This window comes from Crocuta crocuta, unplaced genomic scaffold (genome assembly GCF_008692635.1).
Source record: "Crocuta crocuta isolate KB4526 unplaced genomic scaffold, BGI_CrCroc_1.0 scaffold1, whole genome shotgun sequence".
Taxonomy (NCBI): Eukaryota; Metazoa; Chordata; class Mammalia; order Carnivora; family Hyaenidae; genus Crocuta; species Crocuta crocuta.
Window position 1 is genome coordinate 8196908 of NW_027527930.1, and position 18765 is coordinate 8215672.

General features: G+C 43.7%; 1 protein-coding gene across 1 annotated transcript in view; it reads left to right on the top strand.

The window, feature by feature from the left end:
- Nucleotides 1-17444, top strand: part of SHROOM3 (shroom family member 3) — a 301596-nt gene extending 284152 nt beyond the window's left edge. Inside the window, 3 exon segments of the mRNA XM_077750890.1 lie at nucleotides 1868-2018; nucleotides 12835-13107; nucleotides 16464-17444. Of these exon segments, the coding sequence (XP_077607016.1) occupies nucleotides 1868-2018; nucleotides 12835-13107; nucleotides 16464-16832 (793 nt within the window). The 3' untranslated portion in view covers nucleotides 16833-17444.
- Nucleotides 17445-18765: the final 1321 nt, after the last annotated feature.

Below are 18765 nucleotides of genomic sequence, written 5' to 3' on the forward strand. Positions count from 1 at the left end.
CACGCATTTACATTATTGCAGTGCGTCCCAGCCCCCGGCCACAGGGTGAAAGGGCCCTGAGCAATCTATATTTTTCATTCTTCTGATTTCTCCTGGGTTATCGCATATTTTCTTATATGTTTGATTTCCTTAAAGGACTAGTATGGGAAAGGTTTAGAGTGGTTTTTGTTTTCTTTTTAATTTTTATTGAAAACTATGTAGATTGATGGATGGACCTCCACAGTTAGCGGCTTCTAGACTAAACAAAAACAGAGCTTTACATCTAAATTTGAGCTTGCCTTTAGAAATTTCCAACTGATCCTAACTAAATTACTAACAGGAATACTATGTTTTGATTCGGGGGAGGGGGAGGTGGGAAAAGCAATGGAGTCCATACAAGCTCTTTGATAGGTTGTTGGAGACTCTCAATACAAGGCCTGAACTGTCACCTCGTCCTTCCCCTTCTTCCCATTTGGCAAACAGACTTATCGAGGTGAAGTGACTTATCCAGGGTCAGGTGTTTAGCACACATTTACTGAGTACCCACAACATGGAAGGCAATCAATCCACTGAGTTCCATGAAGGACCCAAAGATGGGTTTCTCTTGGTGTGTCAGTCAGTTCCCCATGGGTAGGTGTGGTAGATCAGAGTTAGGGGCTTCCATTCATTCCATTCTCTGACCACTTGCTATAGAAAAGCCAAGGCGATTTACAAATACATCCTTAGCAAAGTATTTCTTAGCATTATCACTGAGAACATCCATTCTCTCAATTTAGAAATGAAATGGTCATGTAGCTTTTGCAGCACAGAGACCTTCTGGAGGAATTTCAAAAGGACGGCATGCGCCATCTTCTGGTGAAAACAAGCATTGTCCTATTGTGCATGAGACTAGCCACTGTGAGGTTTAGTCAAATGCCTGAGAAGCATTTGTAAGGCAATGAATATATCTGCGGGGGGGGGAGTGGAGGGAAGGATACCAGAAGACCTTTTTCCTATTTTTTCAATTAACTGAATTAAATGTAACTATTGCTTAGAAAACTAGTCCTATCAAACAGGAAACCTAGTAAAAATGATTTTTCGTGGCTCTTTATTCCATAGTAAAGTGATGGCCTAGATGTTAAAAATAAAGTCACAAAATTGAAATACCTCTGCAAGAGAACCTCACCTACTTCCATGGGGTCATTTATTCAGTTGGTAGTATATGTCTGACCTATACTCCTAAAGAGAGCTTGGTGATAGTCTAGCAGAGAACACTAGATATCAGGGTTCTCAGTTCCTAGTTTGTTCTCCAACCTCAAAATCCCTGCTGTGTAACTAAGGAGTAGACTTCACATCTTGTATCCATCAACTAGCAATCTATTGATTTCTAAGGCTTGTTGGGGCTATCATGCTTACATGAGAAGGAAACATGGTAACTGTCCATGCAATAATTACATTAGGCATCAGAAAGATGACATAACCCTGGAAGAGGAAGAAATAACCCACAATTGGAGATGATGCAGCACCTTCAAACTGCCTTCACTCAGGAACTCCTAGCGCTCCGAGTGTCCTTCTGTGAACTAGGGAGTCAATATCGTTCTTGTATTTATCACAAGGAGAAACACGCAGGGAGGTCAAATGACTTGCCCAGAGTCATCTAGCAAATCCACAGGCCTAACGTCCAGTCTCCTTCCCTGCACACCCTTTGGTGTTTTCTAGCCCAGGTCTGCCTGGCCTCCAAGAGCCCTACACATAGTAATCACTCATTGGTAAATATTTACTCATCCTAATTTCTGGGAAGGGAATGAACAGAATCTTTTACACCTTTCTAAATGCATAGACTTGGTGAAATGAAACTTCTGGAATATGCTTCATTTGTTCTATGTATTTTTTGTTCTTTATGCCTCAGGAGTGAAGATAAGGAAGTGGTGGGCATGCTGGTCAACTGTCCTGCCTACTACAGTGTGTCTGCTCCCAAGGCTGAACTTCTGAACAAGATTAAGGATATGCCAGAAGAGGTGAATGAGGAGGAAGAGCAGGTGGATGTCAATGAAAAGAAGGTAAAGGAAGAATTGGAGTCTGTATTCTGCTGTCTCCAAAAAGACAGTCAAGGTCTGAACAGGGATACTGACCCCTTAGGATAGAAGAGGAAGAAAGGTCTGTCACATCACCAACATTGCCCACACCGTCACTGGACTCTTGACTTACATGGCACCTAGAGTGATCTCCTCATTGCCTTCTTGCCATTTTCATTTTTACCGATGACAAAAGTGAAAGTTGTAAGGGATAAGTTACTTCCTCAAAGTCTCATAGCTGAGACTAAAACCCAGGTGCCGTATCTTAACTTAGTCCAACACAGAGACCCTAATGCTCTTCTCTGAGCTGACCAGCCAATACCCATGGTAATGGAATGGAATGTAATTTTCCTTTCATGTTTCATAGTCAAAAAGGAAAACAGAAAATGTAGAAACTTTAAGGAAAAAGACCGATTGTCAAAAGACACTTCTGAGAGGAGGTAATGTTAATCTTTACGTTCCCCCAACTCTGTCTGCAGCACCCCAGTGAATAGCTTGGAAGAGCAGTATTGGAATTTAGCTGTTGGCATTTGATACTCCTACAGAAATTTTAAATGTAAAACATTGTAAAAATGACACCATGATGCCATTGCTGGTCTTCCCACATACCCTGAAGCTCTAAGCCTGGCTGTGCCTGCAGGGGAGAAAGTTTTTGCCATTCCATTTTCCCTACAGCCCCGGAAGGGCCACCTGCCACTGAGTTTTCAGCTCTTCATACAAGCCAGGCCCACACGCTGAAAAAGGACTCTCTGTTAACGCTTTTCTCTTGCTGAGTCTGGAATGTAAGTGGTTCTCTGTAGTACCAACTCCAGGAGAAGCTTTCTTAGGTGATTCTATTTCATTTACTCCATGTGTCCCAAGCTCTCTTGTTTCTGTGCGGAACGAGACCACAGGACACAGACCCTCAAGCAGGGGGGCAGGAGGATTTAGGGGATTTAGAAGCACCTCCGTCAGGGGTATCCTTCTCCCTCCCGCTGCTCTAGCTCCTCTGGCCCCATGGACTCACAAGCACAGGGCTGACAAGCTGATGCAGCCTCTGTGGTACCGAACTCTCCAGCCAGGGCTTTCCCATTTAAACACCTGCTTCATGGCATCCCTTCTGGCATATCCCTACCTCAAATGCTGCCCAATGCCCTCATGTAATGGGTCCTCCAATGAGGAAAAAAACCACTTGCTCTCATCTCTCTATATTTATCCCAAAGAGGGAGCTATGTAAACACCATTACAGGTGCCAAGTTGCCATGACCCCCTTCTCTGAACATTTTATAGTTTTTTGCATGTAGATATACCCTATTTTATAGTAGCAGTGTGATAAATTACTCACTGCTTTTTCCTAAAAAATGCTTTTCCATCAGCTTATTATCAGCCTCTCACTCTGATGATTATGTGGCATAAGTATTTTTAGATTGAGACTATAAAGGCACAGAGGATTAATCCTCACAGGAAATAACATTAGGTACGATGTGCCAAGCATTTATGCCGTTAAGTGTGGGCTGTGTTTTTCATAGCACTGTATTCTCTTTATCTCCACAAAACTGTTCTGACACCTTTGCTGCCACATTTTACACTGAAGTAATCAGAATGCGTCAGGAGTCAGGGCAAGAGAAGATCTGGCATTGAAGACAAAGGGACTGGCATGGGTACAGGCCCAGAGACGTGGAAAAACACAGGGAGTTGTGTGTGCTGAAGAAAGGTATTGCCAGCAGTTTGATACTTTGGAATGCAAAACAAAAAGGCTCATGCCTCAGTTAGAAATGACCAAATTTAGAGGCTCACATGGGAAGGTAACAAATCCCAAAAGATGAGGCTGGGAGGCTCCCCAGGGGCCAGAAGGTCATGGAGGTCACATAGGGCTTTGTTTGAAATGCTAAAGAGTTCGGATCTTACTTTGTGGCACTAGAGAACCCTATGAGATGTTTTTAATGAACTACAAGTTTATTCGTGCATGATAGAATTTTTATTAGTGTCATTTGTGTTTATATACCTGATTTAAAAACGGAAAAATAGGGGGTGCCTGGGTGGCTCAGTCGGTTAATGGTCATGGTCTCACGGTCTGTGAGTTTGATCCCCGCATCTGGGCTCTGTGCTGACAGCTGAGAGCCTGGAGTCTGCTTCAGATTCTGTGTGTGTCTGTCTCTCTCTGCCCCTCCCCAACTCTTGCATGTGCTCTCTCTCTCTTAAAAATAAACATTAAAAATTTTTAAAAACAAAATATGAAGGGGTGCCTGGGTGGTGCAGTTGATTAAATGTCCAACTCTTAATCTTGGCTCAGGTCATGATCTCGTGGTTTGTGAGTTTGAGCCCCACATCGGGCTCTGTGCTGATAGTGTGGAACCTGCTTGAGATTCTCTCTCTCCTCTCTGCCCCTCCCCAGCTTGTGTGCTCTCTGTTTCTCAAAATAAATAAATAAACTGAAAAATTTAAAAAAAAAAAAAAAAACAGAAAATATGGGGAGGGACAGAAAGAGAGACTCCCAACGAGACACCCTGCTGTCAGCACACTGCCTAACTCGGGGCTCAAACTCATGAACTGTGAGATCATGACCTGGGCTGAGATCAGGACTTGGGACATTTAACCAAGTGAGCCATCCAGGTACCCCAAAATATGTGAGTTTTAAATGATGTTGTAGAAGGCATCTATTAATATTTGCAGCATACAGTTGAAAATGCAGTTCCCGGGGCGCCTGGGTGGCTTAGTCGGTTAAGCGTCCGACTTTCACTTAGGTCATGATCTCGCGGTTCATGGGTTCGAGCCCCGCGTCGGGCTCTGTGCTGACTGCCAGCTCAGAGCCTGGAGCCTGTTTCAGTCTGTGACTCCCTCTCTCTCTGACCCTCCCCGGCTCACGCTGTCTCTCTCTCTCTCTCTCTCTCTCTCTCTCCTAGAAATTAAAAAAAAAAAAAAAAGAAAGAAAGAAAATGCAGTTCCCTTCCCGGTATTCAGCAAGGTTTCCTAAGGATGATTTTAAAAAATGATGCTTCATCAGGACTGTTCCAAGGCAGAGACTAGCCTTCCACCAACTTCCCCAGAGTAATAACTTATTACCTGATATTTAAAATTATTAGTAACCTAAGATCTATTTCTAGGCATGAAATTCACTAAGACTTGGTGGAAACCAGAGTCCCAATTTATTAATAAATATTTTTAAAAATTGAAATTAGCCTTTTAAATCAATTCTACTTTAATATGTTTTCTATGTATACATCATAGATGATGAATTTTAATGTTCCAAGTAAATAGAAGTATGAAACACTTTCATTGTCGGAACTGTCTGGACATAAAAACTAAAGACAGTCTAATAATTAGAGCTTTAAGCTCTTTGCCTAACCAAGCTATGTGTATTAGGCAAAAATCTGCTTCAACACATCCATGATCCTTTATTCTGAAGGCCAAAGGGCTTTGGCTTAGAGACTCAGTGGAATATTTCAAAAGGCAAAAAGAATCTCTTGTTCCTCAGAATTGGCTTTCCCCAAGAGACCATTAGTGACCCAGATGGTTCTCAGCTGTCCATTTCTGTTGCTCTTCCTTCATTCCTCAAGTTCCAGATTCCTCTGTGGTCTTTCTTCCTTTCAGCCTGAAAAACTTCCTTCCTTCCATTTCTTTTAAAATAGGTCTGCCGGTGACAGCTTCTCTTAGTTTTCCTTCATCTAAGAATGTCTTTATTCTGCTGTCATGCCTGAGCAATATTCTCACTGGATATGGAATTTGGGGTTGACTGTTCTTTTCCTTTAGCACTTTAAAGTTGTCATTCCACTTTCTTGCTCCCATGGTTTCTGACAAAAAATGCACAGTCATTTAAATATTGATTCTCCTGTATGCAATGTAGTTTTTCTCTGGCTGCTTTCAAATTGTTTTTTCTTGATCTTCAGTTTTCACCAGCTTGATTATGATGTGCATGGGCCTGATTTTCTTTGGTTTATCCTATTTAGCATTTACTAACTTCTTGATTCTGTAAATTTAGGTCTCTCACCAAATTCAAAAGGTTCTCAGCTATTATATCTTCAAATATTTTTTGATGCACTAATCTTTCTTCTGTTTCTGAGACTCGAGTACCACAAATATTAGACCTTTTGATAGTAGCCGACAAGTCCCTGAAGCCCTGGTTCATTTTTAAAAATCTGTTTTCTGTCAGTTCTCCAGATTGGATAACTTCTATAAGACTGTCTTCATTCCACCAGTAATTCTCTTAATTTCAAATATAGTTTTTTAGTTCCGAAATTTTCATTTGAGTTAGTGTTTTGTAGTGTCTATTTCTTTGCCAAGGACTTCTGTGTTCCTTTCAAGAGTGTTTACTTTTACCGTGGAGGAAGGTTATAAAAGTTGTTTTAAAGGCTTTAGTAATTCCATCACTGGAGTGTTCTCAGGGTTCTTTGCCCCTGTTGATTGTCTTCCCCTGGGAATTGCTCACAGTTTACTGTTTGTTTGTTTTAATATTGGGTAATTTTGTATTGTATTCTGAACATTTTGAGTATTAAGTTGTGAGACTCTGGGTACTGTTAAAATCATCTACAGAATGTTGATTTTTGTTTTCATTTTAGCAAGCAATCTATTTAGCTTGACTACAAGTTCTTTTTGTTTTTAAAGTTTGTTTTATTTATTTTGAGGAAAACGGAGAGAGAGAGCCGGGGAGGGGCAGAGAGAGACAGGGAGATAGAGAATCCCAAGCAGGCTCTGTGCTGTCAGCACTGAGCCCGATATGGAGCTCAATATCACACAGTGAGATGACATCCTGAGCCGAAATCAAGAGAGTGACGCTTAACCCACTGAGCCACCCAAATGCCCTTGACTACAAGTTCTAGCCCACCTTTAGGTGCTAATTCCAAGATCATTTCAGTTTCTAGAGCCATTGCTGTGTTGTGCAGATCCTTCCCAAACATGCACCATTCAGAGGTTAGTCTGGAACTTGAATAGCTGCTTCTGTCATAGCTGCTTCTGTCATAGTTCAGTTCTCAAAGTCTTTGTTGTGCTGCTTTGGGTCTACATGAGCTTGAGCCTTGGAATTCTGTCAGTTCATACACAGAATTAGGGGATCTTCTCTCTAGCTGTCCCAGGCAGTATTCCACCCCCACCCCCAGACTCTGGCTCCCAGCCACTCCTCTTCCTGGACCTCAGGCTAGAAAGACCAGTTCTCATGCCTATAGCAGTCTGGGCTGCTATGCTGTTCTGCATGGCTGAGACCACCCTCAATAAAAGAGAAAGAAAAAAGAATGGTGATTCCCCTCACATTGTGTGGACCACTTCCTCTGACCAGAAAGAAGGGTTTGTTTTTTTTTTCCTCTTGGGGTTTTCAGTGCCTGTGCCCCCACTGCAAGTACGGCTCAGGGAGTAGAGCTACTCTTGGGAGCCAGGGCTAGGGGAAGGAAACAAGGAGGGTTAAAAACAGGATTTTCCCCACACATTTTAACTCATGGAGGCCCCTTTTCTGGTCCACTTATTTTAAAGGCAGGACTTTTCTCAGGGTTTTGCTGCCACACCCTGTGTGCACTTCAGAGCTAGAACATAGAAGGGGGAGGCAGGAAACTAACCCCCATTCTGGGTCGTACTTCGGACTTGGTTCCTGCCCCAATACACTGCCGTACTTAACTTTAGAGAGCCCCCTTCAGAGTCCAGGGATGTTAGTTGTGGTAAGTGGGGCGGGAGGCTCTAGTGGGTGTATGCCATGTTGGCTAACGTCAGGAGTCCCTCACCCTTCTTCCACCCGGGTTTACCAGCCGGGAGAGAGCTGTGACCGATCTGCATTTTAGAAAAGTCTCTCTGGCAGCTGTGGAGGAAGAGCGGTAGTTGGGAGGGTGTTACAGGGGAAGTGACAGCACCTGTGTAAAGGCAGTGTTGTGGGAGCTGAAACAGATGGATTTAAAAAGAAAAGGGGGGAGCAAAACGGACAGAACCTGGGGACAGATCAGAGGTGGAGCATGGTAGAGAGAAAAGGCTCAAGGATGACTCAAGCTCCTGGCTTAGATGGCTGTCATAACCAAAACAGGGAAAACAAGGAGGTCATTTAGGGAGGGGAGGTGATGGGCTTAGTTGAATTTAATTTTTTTAAATCTTTTATGTATTTTTGAAGAGAGAGAGCGCCTGAGTGGGGGAGGGGCAGAGAGAGAGAAAGGGAGACACAGAAACTGAAGCAGAAGGCTCCAGGCTCTGAGCTGTCAGCACAGAGCCTGACACAGAGCTCGAACTCACAAGTGATGAGATCATGACCTGAGCCAAAGTCGGACACTTAACAGACTGAGCCACCCAGGCACCCCTAGGCTTAGTTGAATTTAAAGAAATTTAATACTGTTTGTGCGTCAGAGAGTCCTGATACCCAGGACCAAGAGACCGTACCAGGTAAATAGGACAACTTTATGATCACAAGCTTTCCTGAGAGGAAATGAATGGTAAAGAACCACTCTTGCCAGAGAATGTGCCAGAGAGTATTTGAAATGCTCGAGTCCCCAAGATCTGGAGGTCACACAACATGGGATGGAGGTTTGATCCCATTTCTGTCACTGGGACAAAATCAACCCTGATTTTTCTCTTAGATGAAGTTCAGCTGTGAAAACAATCACGTGCTACTGCCCAGATCCTCCCATTTAAAACCGAAGAAAGAAAGAACAAAGCCTATGGTGGAAGTGCCTTTATCTTCATCATATTTACTAGCAGCAGCGAACTCCACTCTGCTCCTAAACTCCAGCCACGTGGCTAGGAGTACTGAATTCTTCTTCTTTGAGATGAAGATGGTCCATCAGCACAGGCCAGCTGTGTTAGTAATGACGTGATTGGCAACACTGTCAGCACAAATCCCTGAGCGGAAGGCAAAGCAGCGTGGTCACACGGGGGAGAAGTGGAGTATTCCCCTAGACATGCTTCCCTAAAACGAGTGGTGTGTGTTCTTCAGACTATTGCTGAATCTTAATGATAGCACAACAAGTAATAATAACTTGAAGATGTATAATACTTTTATATTTCCCAGAATGCTCACACAAGCTTTATTGTAGTTGAGCCTCCTAACATTCCTATGAGCTATTTTAATGTATTGATTAAAACCCTGATCCTGAAGCCAGGGGACCTGGCTCTGGCAAGTTAAATAACTTCTAGCCACCTCACTTTGCTCATCAGTAAAACCGGGATGATAATAATAATACTTATCGGGTGGCTGGTAGTAATTAAATAGTAAAATATTTCAGTGGTGCCTGGCACAGAAAGAGCTTAATATTTAAACATTATTAGTTTCAGGCAGATATTATTATCCCCTGGCTATGAGTGAGAAAACGGAGCACAAAAGGTCAAGTGGTTTGACGGGCGTGACTTTTCTGTCAAGGCCTAGGCTCCTGACTCCTGCAGCAGCGAAGAGGCCTGAAAGGGCCCAGCAGGGCTGCTGCAGGCAGATGGTGAGGTGGGAGGGGAGGGTCTGTTAAACTATATTTAGAGAAAGAGCCCTTATAAATTGCATCGCACACAAGGTGACGTAACAGTTTAACCAGATGAGAAGTTAAGTGAAAAAATGTGAATGACTTTGCAAATTAAGTAGCTCCTGAGAGACTAGTATGTTATTACAACTAAACCCGCCAAAGACCTGTTCTCTCTCCCACAGTGAATTCTGCAGATAGAAGTTGATAGGGTTGGGCTTTTGTGGTGGTGGTGGTGGTGGTGGTGTTAAGAGGGCTGCCTGGCAGAGAAACGGTTGTTTGGTCCAGCCAACTTTCCCTTGTTGCCTTAAGTTACTCACATCCCCTTTAACTACAATTTTAAATCCAAATTTCCATCATTTAAATTTAGAAACATTTAAAAAATCAAATACCATCCAAATATGTGCCATTTGGGCCAGGAGTGACAGAGAACTTCTATATCACAGTATGGCCATACGTGCCAACACGTCACCTTACAGCCCGGTGAACAGCTTTCAGAAACCAGAGTGCCACGAAATGTGCACTGGTCCTTCCCACAGAGTCCTCCCTGCGTCGCTCCCAGACATTTCGGCCTCCTTCCATTCTTCCTTCTACCGGCAAGCCAGGGTACACATCAGCTCCTGCAGAGAGAGGCGGGTGGTTCCGCCCAGCATCCATGTCTTTGAAAACCAAAACAGGGTGTGTAGAGGATGGACTGAGAGGATGAGCCTGCCGAGCCCAATCCCCCACTGCTGTTCAGCTGTGTCACATTCCTTGCCGGCTACCCGCCCACTGGACCAGGCTTGCTTGGTGGCTGCGCTTTCAGTACTACTGATTGCATAGGAGTGCGAGAGCCGACTTTTCCTTCCTGGTCTCCACTCATTCACACATTCAGAATCTCCTGTCCCTTCAAATACCAGCTTCTGAGGCCGCGATGAGGGTTTGTTTTTTAACGATATCAACTCAATTATCAGCAAAAGAGCTTTGGGTTCCAGAAGTGAGGACACAACATTAGTTTCAAAAGAAGTCATAGGCTGAGGAATAAAAAACGCAAGGCCATTACCTTCTTTCTACTAGTTCTTGTTCAAGACTTGTCTAGAAACTGTACTTCTCCAGACGAGAGGCTGAAATGGATCCCACAACACTTAAATAATCAGACTTTTCCCCAAGGTTGGAGTATAGGACTGTTGCTGTGCAGTCAGCTGCCCTTTTGGATTTGGTGTAACTGTGAGAAGGTGTCATCTGGTGACAGAGCCGTGAGCCTAGGAGATGCCGCCAGGAGGAAATCCCCTGGCCTGACCTCACGGAGATGTCAGTCTCTCTCCCTGTCTACCTGGAAAGCAGCAGTGATGACATTTGACTACTCTGAACCTTGTCCAGCGGGGATGCTAGAAGCTGTGACAGCAGGCAGTGTTTATTTTTCCTACCGCGTTCCATCCCAGTGTCCTTGCTGTTCTCTTTGTAAGAACAGATATCACCACGCAAGATCGTCGCACCCCGTGGGGCATGTCGCTGAAGGTGCCTGGCAGGCTGTGTAGCAGGCAGATACCAGAGATGCCAGCCGGAGCCGGTGGAGTTTTTTGGAAAACAAGTTTTCCAGGAGAACATAAGGAAAATTAAGCAGTATTCTCTCCCACCTGCATTTTTCTGGGTTTAGACTTCTCAGTTGGGAAGTCCTGTAGACTATACAGCCCTTTCTTCTACTAAAATTATCCTTGCATTGACTTTATCTTAACCAAACAGCTTGAGGAAAGCCAAAGATTACAACCCATGATGAGGCAGTGCAGCAGATGGGAATTTTTTTAGCCACTTTTAGCCTTTGGGCTTAGGCGGGTCGAGAAGACAAGTTGTCACCATGAACTTAGACATTTCAAGGACACTCTGAACCTTACTTAGCCTGGAAGACTGGAGTGCCTCTGATGGTCCAGCTCCAAGATGAGCACAACATGGAGAACTATTTCCCCCATATCATTATAATTGTTGTATTTTCTAAAGATGAAGAAATAGTACAAAACATCCTCAGGACCCTTCAATTCTGTTAGTCAAAATTATTCCTATTTTCCCCCCTTTCCTTCCTTTAAAAATGAAGATTTTACTCTAACATCAAAATTGTAATCCTATCTTACCAAGTTTCCAATGGAAGCCACATGGCTTGATTTTATATATATGCATAAAAAACTTTTGAGCTGGAACTGTTTTAGTGGTAAAGAAATAGGTTTTAACCAAAAAAAGATTATGTCCTTTTTCCATCTGGCTACCTTAGGCTAAGAGAAAAACAAAAGACTAATTTAAAAATCACCAAGTTTAATTTCTCTTCTAGCAAAGTAGTGGGCATTTAATATAAATGTAGTCATACTTAAAACTGCTAAGATCTTCATTCCTTCAGTTAAATATATTGGATACTTGTGTAACTGTTTCATATGTATAGAAATTTGCAATAAAAATGGCAAATTACATAACTCAGGCAGCCGGAGACAGTGGAGTGCTATGGAAAGATCATGGGGCTGACTCTGATAAAGATCTCAGTGAATATTTATGATGATTGTACAAGGCTAGTTCCTAAATCAAGCTGACTTGAGTTCAAGGCAGCCCCACTTAATGGTATGTGCATCTTGGAGCATCACCTCACCTAAGTCTGTTTCTTCACCTGCTGTATGTGTATGTATTGTATGATTGTTGGGAAGACTAAATTAGATCATCTATATAGCATTTCTTGCAGTGTCTAGCACATAGTAACTGCTCTAGTTAATGGTAACTATTATTAATACTCAACTCAGCTCTCTGACCTTGGGCAAGTCCCTTCATTCCTTTAATTCTTGGCTTCTCTACTTGTAAAAACAAGAAATCTATACCCTACCTGCCTATGGTATTGTTATGAGGACCAAAAGAGAGCATGTCTTGAAAAGCCTTTTAAAAGTGAGTTAATGGGGCATCTGGGGTGGCTCAGTCAGTTGAGGTCCAACTTGGGCTCGGGTCATGATCTCATGGTTTGTGAGTTTGAGCCTCACATTGCACTTTGCACTGACAGCGGTGAGCCTGCTTTGGATTCTCTGTCTCCCTCTCTCCCTTGCCTCTCCCCTGCTCATGTGCACTCTCTCTCTAAAACTGAACTTAAAAAAATAATAAAAGTGAGTTAACAGGCTAATTGGGAAGGCTGAACTATACAGAGCATGACTCAATTGGGAAACATTACAAGGCGATGTGTAGTCAAGTGTTGGCCTGTGAAGGCTGAATATTCAGGTTCAGAGAAAGGCAGTTGTAGACATTCAGGGAAAGGGAAGAATACTGTGGCCTCCAGTTGGGAAGCAGTCCATATAGGGTAGGGGGCTGTCAGCTTAGCTTTGAAAAGACAGGATGTGGCTGGGAGAAACAAGTCCTCCTTCCATTGACAACTCCACTGGCTAACATTTGCTGTGTGTCTCCTTTGGTTACAGGCCGAGCTCATCGGAAGCCTCACCCACAAGCTTGAGACCCTGCAGGAAGCGAAAGGGAGTCTGCTCATGGACATCAAGCTCAATAATGCTTTGGGGGAAGAGGTGGAGACTTTGATCAGTGAGCTCTGCAAGCCCAATGAGTTTGACAAGTACAAGATGTTCATCGGGGACTTGGACAAGGTGGTAAACCTGCTGCTCTCCCTCTCAGGGCGCCTGGCCCGTGTGGAGAACGTCCTTAGTGGCCTTGGCGAAGATGCCAGTAATGAAGAAAGGGTAAGTGGCCTAGCGATTTAGTTCAATGGCTTTTCCCTCTGATCCCACATACTTAGAGAGGTACAATTAAACACGATCTCTTCTCTGGAGAAGATTATGATCTCTGGGACAGAGAGAGCATCCAATATATAGATAACAGGGAAACACAGAAGAAGGCATCTTGCATGCCAAGAGGTAATGCTGACACTTCAGGCTCAGGGAATACTTAGGAAAGTAAAACCACAGGTGCCAGAGTTTTCTTTCCTAACTTTCTACCCCAGGAAAAAGAAGAGACAGAAGCATGGTGGGAGGGATGACATTAGAAAGAGAGAGGTGGACAAAAAAAAACCTGCCAGAGCTGAGGAGAGGACCAGGGAATCTGTGAGTGAGGGGCTGCAGGCACTTGGTGACATTATACCCAGGTGTCTCCACTGCACCCTCTACTGGAAGGAAGAGGACAGGTAGTAACAGAAGTGGCAACACTAGATAACGTTCAAGTCCCTCTTTGCCCAGCGCTGGGCTCCCTGAATCCTCAAACTAGCCAGCAAGTGATGGAACCAGGATATGAGGAGTCTGCTGCAGACCCCAAGTTTTATTCTCTATGATGAATGTTATTTCCAAAGTCACATAGCATTCTTCACCTATGCAACTATTTACTGGGTATCTAATATATGCACTAGGGTCATGGGATAAAGAGAATTGTGAACAAAGCAGACAGATCTCTGCCTCAGGGAACTTATCAAGACAAGTTAGACAATAAACGTGGCTTTAACTATTGCACATAGATATTTATGCTAGAAGGTGATGAGCACTTCAGCCATCAAGAAACTCCTTTGCTTTCTGGCTCCTCCTATCTCCAGCTCTTTCTTTCAGCACTATCAGGGATTTCCCAGTTACCTCTCCTAATATATTACGTTCAATAGAAAAAGTATTAGGAATGAGACTGAGCATCCAAGAACTTTCTGCGCCTCCACTCTCCTTCCTGTGAGTGCCCTCCTCCTGAGAATGAGCAGTCTTTGCTTCCTCATCTAGAAATCGCCTAGAAGTGCCTGCTCAAAAATGTCCCCCGTTCCTCCTTCCTTCCACTCAGCAAACAAGCACCTATCAAATATCTGGTGCTGCGCATACTAGGGATGAACACCAACCAAAACACAGGCCCTACCTTCACCGTGTAGTGAGGAAAACCAGTATGGAAGCAGCGAGTGCATCCAAGATGCTGCATCACAGTGATAAACTCAGCCATGAAACACTTCTCAGGAGGTGAGGGGAGGCCCGGAAAGATTTCACACAAGTGACACTTGAACAGGGTATAGAATAATTTCTGAATTGTACATGGACCAAGAGGGAAGGGCTTCACCGTTTAGAAGCAATGTCATGGACAAAGTCAAGAAAGACCATGGCATGTTCAAGAACCATATACATATAACATGATTGCTTGGTTTTTAAAAATTGTGAATTGCAGGAAATATTAGAAAAGTGTATGGACGGGGAACTGACAGGAAATAGAGGGCTCATTCAGAAGGGGTAAACAAAGTTCAATGAAGGTGTGGGAAGGAGTAAGGAAGAAGGGATAATGAAGCCTCCTGGTCCCAAGGTTAGCATCACTTGGAGGAAGAAGAGAGCCCTTATCGGAATTGTAACTGTGTCTGTCCTATAGCCCTGAGGCCTTGGTGAGCAATGTGGTCCCCAGCTACCTGGCAAGGAAGAAGCCAGGGATAGATGCCCCAGGCTCTTCCTCCTACTCCCTCCCTCCTATCTCCTGCCCATGAGTCCCATGGGCCAAGCCCAGAGGGAGGGGACACCAGTTGATGCAGTCTATACCATCCAGCTTCCTTAGGCCCAGAGCAGGGCTGAGAAAAGTGGATCTAGAGGGAGAGGCAGTATCCAGCACAGGAAATAGTCACAAAGACCTTATGGGTCATACTTTATAGACTTAGGACTTTAGCCTGGAGGCCAGGAAGAGCCATAAACTAATTTCATGACCTTATCAGCCTAGAGAGTGGTGGGGCTTAAACTAAGAGTCTATCAAGAAGGAGTTAGGCCATTCATTTAGGCAGCTCTCACAGGGATATAGACTAGGGAGTGAGAGAATGAGTCCGAAGTAGTAAGGCATGCTAGATGAGAGGTAGGGGAGAGCGGAAGCTAACTTTAAGTTTCCTGTTTGGCCACTGGGATGGATGTCACAGGTATGTGAGAAAAACACTGAAGCAGTTTTTGTTAGGGAAAGAGGAATTGTTCCAGAACGGAACTCAGCTCAGTTTAAATGTACACACACACTCTCTCGAATGCAAATATGTGTCTGCTCACATGCAAAATACATCCATACTCATTTTTATCCTGACTCGTCTTCATTAAGAAACAAGACATAAATAGAAATGAAGGAAGAGTAAGTGTTCAACAAACGCAAAATGTAGGAGAATGGTCACCAGTGGGGCAAGGGGGAGTATATGTGAAGCTTCAACTGAATCTCTAAGTTTTGTTTTTAATCTGAAGCAAATAATGGTATGCTCTTGTTAAGAACTGGCGTAGCTAATGATGGGCACACAGGTATTATGCTCTATGCATTTCTCATGTTTAAAATACTTGCTAATTTTTTAAAGAGGAGAAAGAGGCTTTCACTTTTTAACTTCTCTACAGTATTTTGAAAGGGGTCTTCATTCAAATTCAGTCCCTAAAGGTACTTTTTTAAGTTTTGTTTTTTAATTCCATTTAACATGCAGCGTAACATTAGTTTCAGATGTGCAATATAGTGATTCAACACCTCCAAACATCATCCTTTGCTCATCACAAGTGCCCTCCTTAATACCCATCACCCATCTAACCCATCTCCCACCCACCTCCCTCCATCAACCCTCAGTTTGTTCTCTATTATTAAGAATCTCTTATGGCTTGTTTCCTTCAGTTTTCTCCCCTTCCCTTATGTTCACCTGTATGGTTTCCTAAATTCCACATATATATATGTATATATATATAACTGTATACATGCAACAGAAGGGGTAATAAACTGGGACTCCTGGATGGCTCAGTCAGTTAAGCGGCCGACTTCAGCTCAGGTCATGATCTCGCGGCCCGTGAGTTCAAACCCTGCGTCAGGCTCTGTGCTGACAACTCAGAGCCAGGAGCCTGCTTCAGATTCTGTGTCTCCCTCTCTCTCTGTCCCTCTTCCACTTGCATTCTGTCTCTCTCTCTCAAAAATAAACATTAAAAACTAAAAAAGAAAGGTAATAAACTGATTTTCAAAAAATTAAGCCTCCTTACCCCAGAGTGACAACTGAAATAAATGCTTGGGCATTGCACAGTCCTGTAAAAGTTGTTTTTGCAGACAGTTTCCTTCCTTCCCCTTGCCCTTAGCTGATCTCTTGGTTTTGCCCTGGCAGAGCTCCCTCAATGAGAAGAGGAAGGTCCTGGCTGGGCAGCACGAGGATGCCCGGGAGCTTAAAGAGAACCTGGATCGGAGGGAACGTGTAGTGCTGGACATCCTGGCCAACTACCTGTCAGAGGAGCAACTCCAGGATTACCAGCATTTTGTGAAAATGAAGTCAACACTGCTCATTGAGCAGCGAAAGCTGGACGACAAGATCAAGCTAGGCCAGGAACAAGTCAAGTGTCTGCTGGAGAGCCTCCCGTCCGACTTCACTCCCAAGGCAGGGGCCTTGGCTCTGCCCCCAAACCTCGAGAGTGAAGCGGCTCCTGTTGGGGGGTGTACTTTAAGTGGTATTTTTCCAACAGTAACCTCCCCACTTTAACCTCTAAAACACCCAACCAAAAGATCACCCTTTCTCTCAACACTATTTAATCTGAAAAATATTTCAGTACAAACCACCATTTAAACTCTATGGGTTATTGGGGTTTTTCTGGATGAAAGGAAAAAAAAACTCTATCCAGGAAAAAGCCTGTTTTTCCTTCTCCCCCTACATGATTGATCTGAGAGCTTGAATGCTGCTGGGAACTTACTCCTTTCTATGATCACTTTCTAGTAGAAGGAAAATTAATGAAACTGTGAGAACCGATTGGAGGGCATTTGATTGTTTAGTTTTTAACAGGCTGAGGCAACATAGATGAGTGTCACCCTCAGGAATGTATTCACAGTGGCCTTCCTTGCTTGTGGGCAGTGTATCTTGACAACAGGTACAAGAACTCCTTAATGAAGGGTCTGCAACATAAAGCCCTCAAAAAGAAACACCCACAGAAGAAAATTGTAAAACCTTGAACATTGTTGTTATTTATATTTTTTAAAATGAAAAAGATCATTATGTTTGTGTGCTAACCACTTATCTGATTCTGTTTTGTGGTGGACATAGGCAAATACGTTTGAGCTTTGTACTTTGTGAAAACCTTAATGAAGAATTCCAAAGATAGTCACATGGAGCGTGGAGACTTTTTTCTTAAACTCTTGCCTTGTCTGTCTTAGTTTTACAGATAGCTGGAGAACCCCAGTTTCTACTGCTGCCAGTCACCATCGCCTTACTCCTACAGCCAACAGGAACACGACACCTTCCCCAGGATGGAGGTTTTGTGTAACATGCCTGTCACATCAGTTCCTAGTGCTTCATGGCATGATCACTGTGGTGAGGAGACAGAGCTAAATTTTACCAACAAGGACGACAGCTAATCTGTGTAAGAGGAAAGTCAGCAACCAAACCACTTCAAAACTGAAGTCATGCAGTCCTTCTGTACAGGATTTAGGCTAAACGTAGCCTACGTGAAGAGATCTCTTCTTAGGCTGTTTTAATAATGCTTTTTAGAAAGTTTTCCTGAATTCTTAAGCCTATCAAACGCCATTAAAAAAACTGCATCCTTAATATCCAAAGAGTGATTTTACACTATCCATTTGAAATTTGGACAGTGCCTCTGAAGACTATGATTTTGCTTCAAAGTAATGACTTTTTGGAGGGTAGTCTAGAGCCCAAGTTCTAAGTCTGTTCAAGCAAACTGGGAGGCAGAAAGAGGTGCGGGCCAGCGGCCAGGCTATGCTAATGGCTGCCAGATGGCAACTGCCTAGTACTTTGAGCAGGCGGTGCACCTCGGCTTTGATTTAGTTTTTGTCATGGTTTTCACCTGTGCTTGACCCATGGGTGGTGGCCAGTTCTGCTAATTAGGGCTGCGAGAACTAGAGAGAATTAGAGAATAAAATTTGTACGAGACCAAAGGAAAGGCCCTTTTCTGTCCTAGGACATTTTAATTAATGAAATGTATTTCCTGGTTAAGAACTTCAAAACTATAGTTTTGGTCCCCAGTACAGATGTCTTTTGAAGAGCTGAGAACCAGCAGGCCACCCAGAAGTTTCTTGTGAGCCATCAACACCAAGGCCATTGCTTTTCTTTTTTGGTGGCTGTATGAGGACTCCATCGGTACAGTAAGTACCTCTGTTTCCAAGGAATGTCGTCAAAGCTTCCCCCTTCTAGCCCGAGTTCCCATTTCCAGGGATTTGGTGGAACCGGGGACAGTATTCAGCAGCCACACTTCATGATTCATTTGAGGCAGAGAAATACAGGGCAGCTGACATTTCCTCAGCCTTAGACCAACACAGGAGCCCAGATCATCTCCAGTTGGTAATTAGCTGTGTCTTGCTGATACTGTGTGGCTCCCTGCATTGGCCCAGATGAAAATCAGCCAGAAAATGTCTTCAGCTGCTCTTAGTCAAATTCCTCAAGGGGGATTCTGGGACTCCCAGTTCCC